The 1,537-nt window shown below is 46.3% G+C and overlaps 1 protein-coding gene across 1 annotated transcript in view; it reads left to right on the plus strand.

Moving 5' to 3' along the window:
- LOC104801631 overlaps positions 1–1,445 on the plus strand; it is a gene marked incomplete at its 3' end in the record, with an annotated part of 10,719 nt that extends 9,274 nt beyond the window's left edge. The window contains exons 2-3 of the mRNA XM_010524949.1: positions 505–672; positions 791–1,445. Of these exons, the coding sequence (XP_010523251.1) occupies positions 505–672; positions 791–1,445 (823 nt within the window). The remainder of the gene's footprint in view (positions 1–504; positions 673–790) is intronic.
- Positions 1,446–1,537: the final 92 nt, after the last annotated feature.

Consider the following 1,537-nt stretch of genomic DNA (forward strand, 5'->3'; position numbering starts at 1 on the left):
CACGAAATCACTCAAAACCCAAAACCCCCGAATTAAACTCGAATTCACTCACCTCGGTTAATCTCGTGTTCTGGGTGACGGCTAGGAAGTTCGGTGATGCTCTTCTTGCTCAGCAGGAACCGATTTGGGTGTGAATCCTTTGGTTTTGACAGAGAATTTCGGGGTTGAACTGAGAGAGAATGGGGAGAGAGAATGCTTAAGGGAAAAACTCGGATTTGGACGATTTGTGACAAAATTTCCGGATTCAGAGCGAATTAATTGAGTTTAGGGCCCATATGGTTGAAAAATCGGGTTTTTGGTCGACCATAGGTGGGTAAACGTCGCTTTCAGGTTGGACCCGGGCGAATATCGCGACTTTTGTCGCTGCCCACGCTCGAGTCTGTCCGTTCCGTTCCGGACTGGTCTGTCCATTCCAGTGTGGTCGTGGTCCGTTCGTTCCGGTCTCTCTAGAACGGACGGTCTGAGTTTTTTTTTTCTGAAAACTGGGTTGTTACATTCTGCCAGGGGGACATACAGTCATTGATGGAGGTAAGAAAAGTGCTACAGGAGTTCAGTGTAAAAACGGGACTGCAAATTAACCCCGAGAAATCTGAGTTATTCCTCTCCGGCATGAATGTGGTCGAAAAGGAGAACATGTCCTCTTCGGTTGGCATTGCTCTTAGCTCACTACCCGTAAGATATCTTGGGGTTCCCCTCAGTCCGGTTAGACTCAGCAAGGTTGACTTTGCTCCTCTCCTAGACAGGGTAAAAGCGAAGATAGATAGTTGGCTAAACAGATTTCTTTCTGCAGCGGGAAATTCAGCTTGTCATCTCTGTCATTTATGGGATGATCAATGCTTGGAGCATGACCTTTGTGTTGCTTAAATTTATATTAAAAGAGATTGATAGCCTATGCTCTAGGTTTATCTGGCAACATGCATGGGATCACTCACCCAGCTATCGAGTTTCATGGACAGTAATATGCAAGCCTAAGAAGGAAGGAGGAGTTGGGATAAGAATGATTGAGGAGACACATGTTGTCTTCCGTCTTAAGTTTGTCTTGTTACTGCTTACTAAGGCGGGGCCTCTATGGGTTGCGTGGATTCGACACAATGTTTTCAAAGGCAAAACTTACTGGGAAGTGAAGGAGACAACAACTATTACATGGAACTTGAAGAAATTGCTACGATTGAAGGTTATGGTAAGGCCTTTCACTAAGATTAACCTGGGAGATGGAAAGAAGACATCTTTTTGGTATGATAGTTGGCTGCCTCTCGGGCCGCTGATTGATTTCATTGGCTCAGCTGGTCCTCGACTGTTGCGGATATCTAAAATGGCCACGGTGGCAGATGCAATACGGGACGGAAGCTGGAGTTTGCCGGGTGCGCAGAACGACCGCATCCAACAACTTCACATCCTCTTATTACAGACTGATCCAGCGAGGCATGATGTAGGACCGGACACATGTTTGTGGCGATGTACGGATGTTGATTACATGCCTAGTTTTAAAACGAAACGGACATGGGAGCTTTGTCGCACTCCAGGGACTATTGTTGAA

The sequence above is a fragment of the Tarenaya hassleriana genome, unplaced genomic scaffold, assembly GCF_000463585.1.
Source record: "Tarenaya hassleriana unplaced genomic scaffold, ASM46358v1 Cleome713, whole genome shotgun sequence".
Classification (NCBI taxonomy): Eukaryota; Viridiplantae; Streptophyta; class Magnoliopsida; order Brassicales; family Cleomaceae; genus Tarenaya; species Tarenaya hassleriana.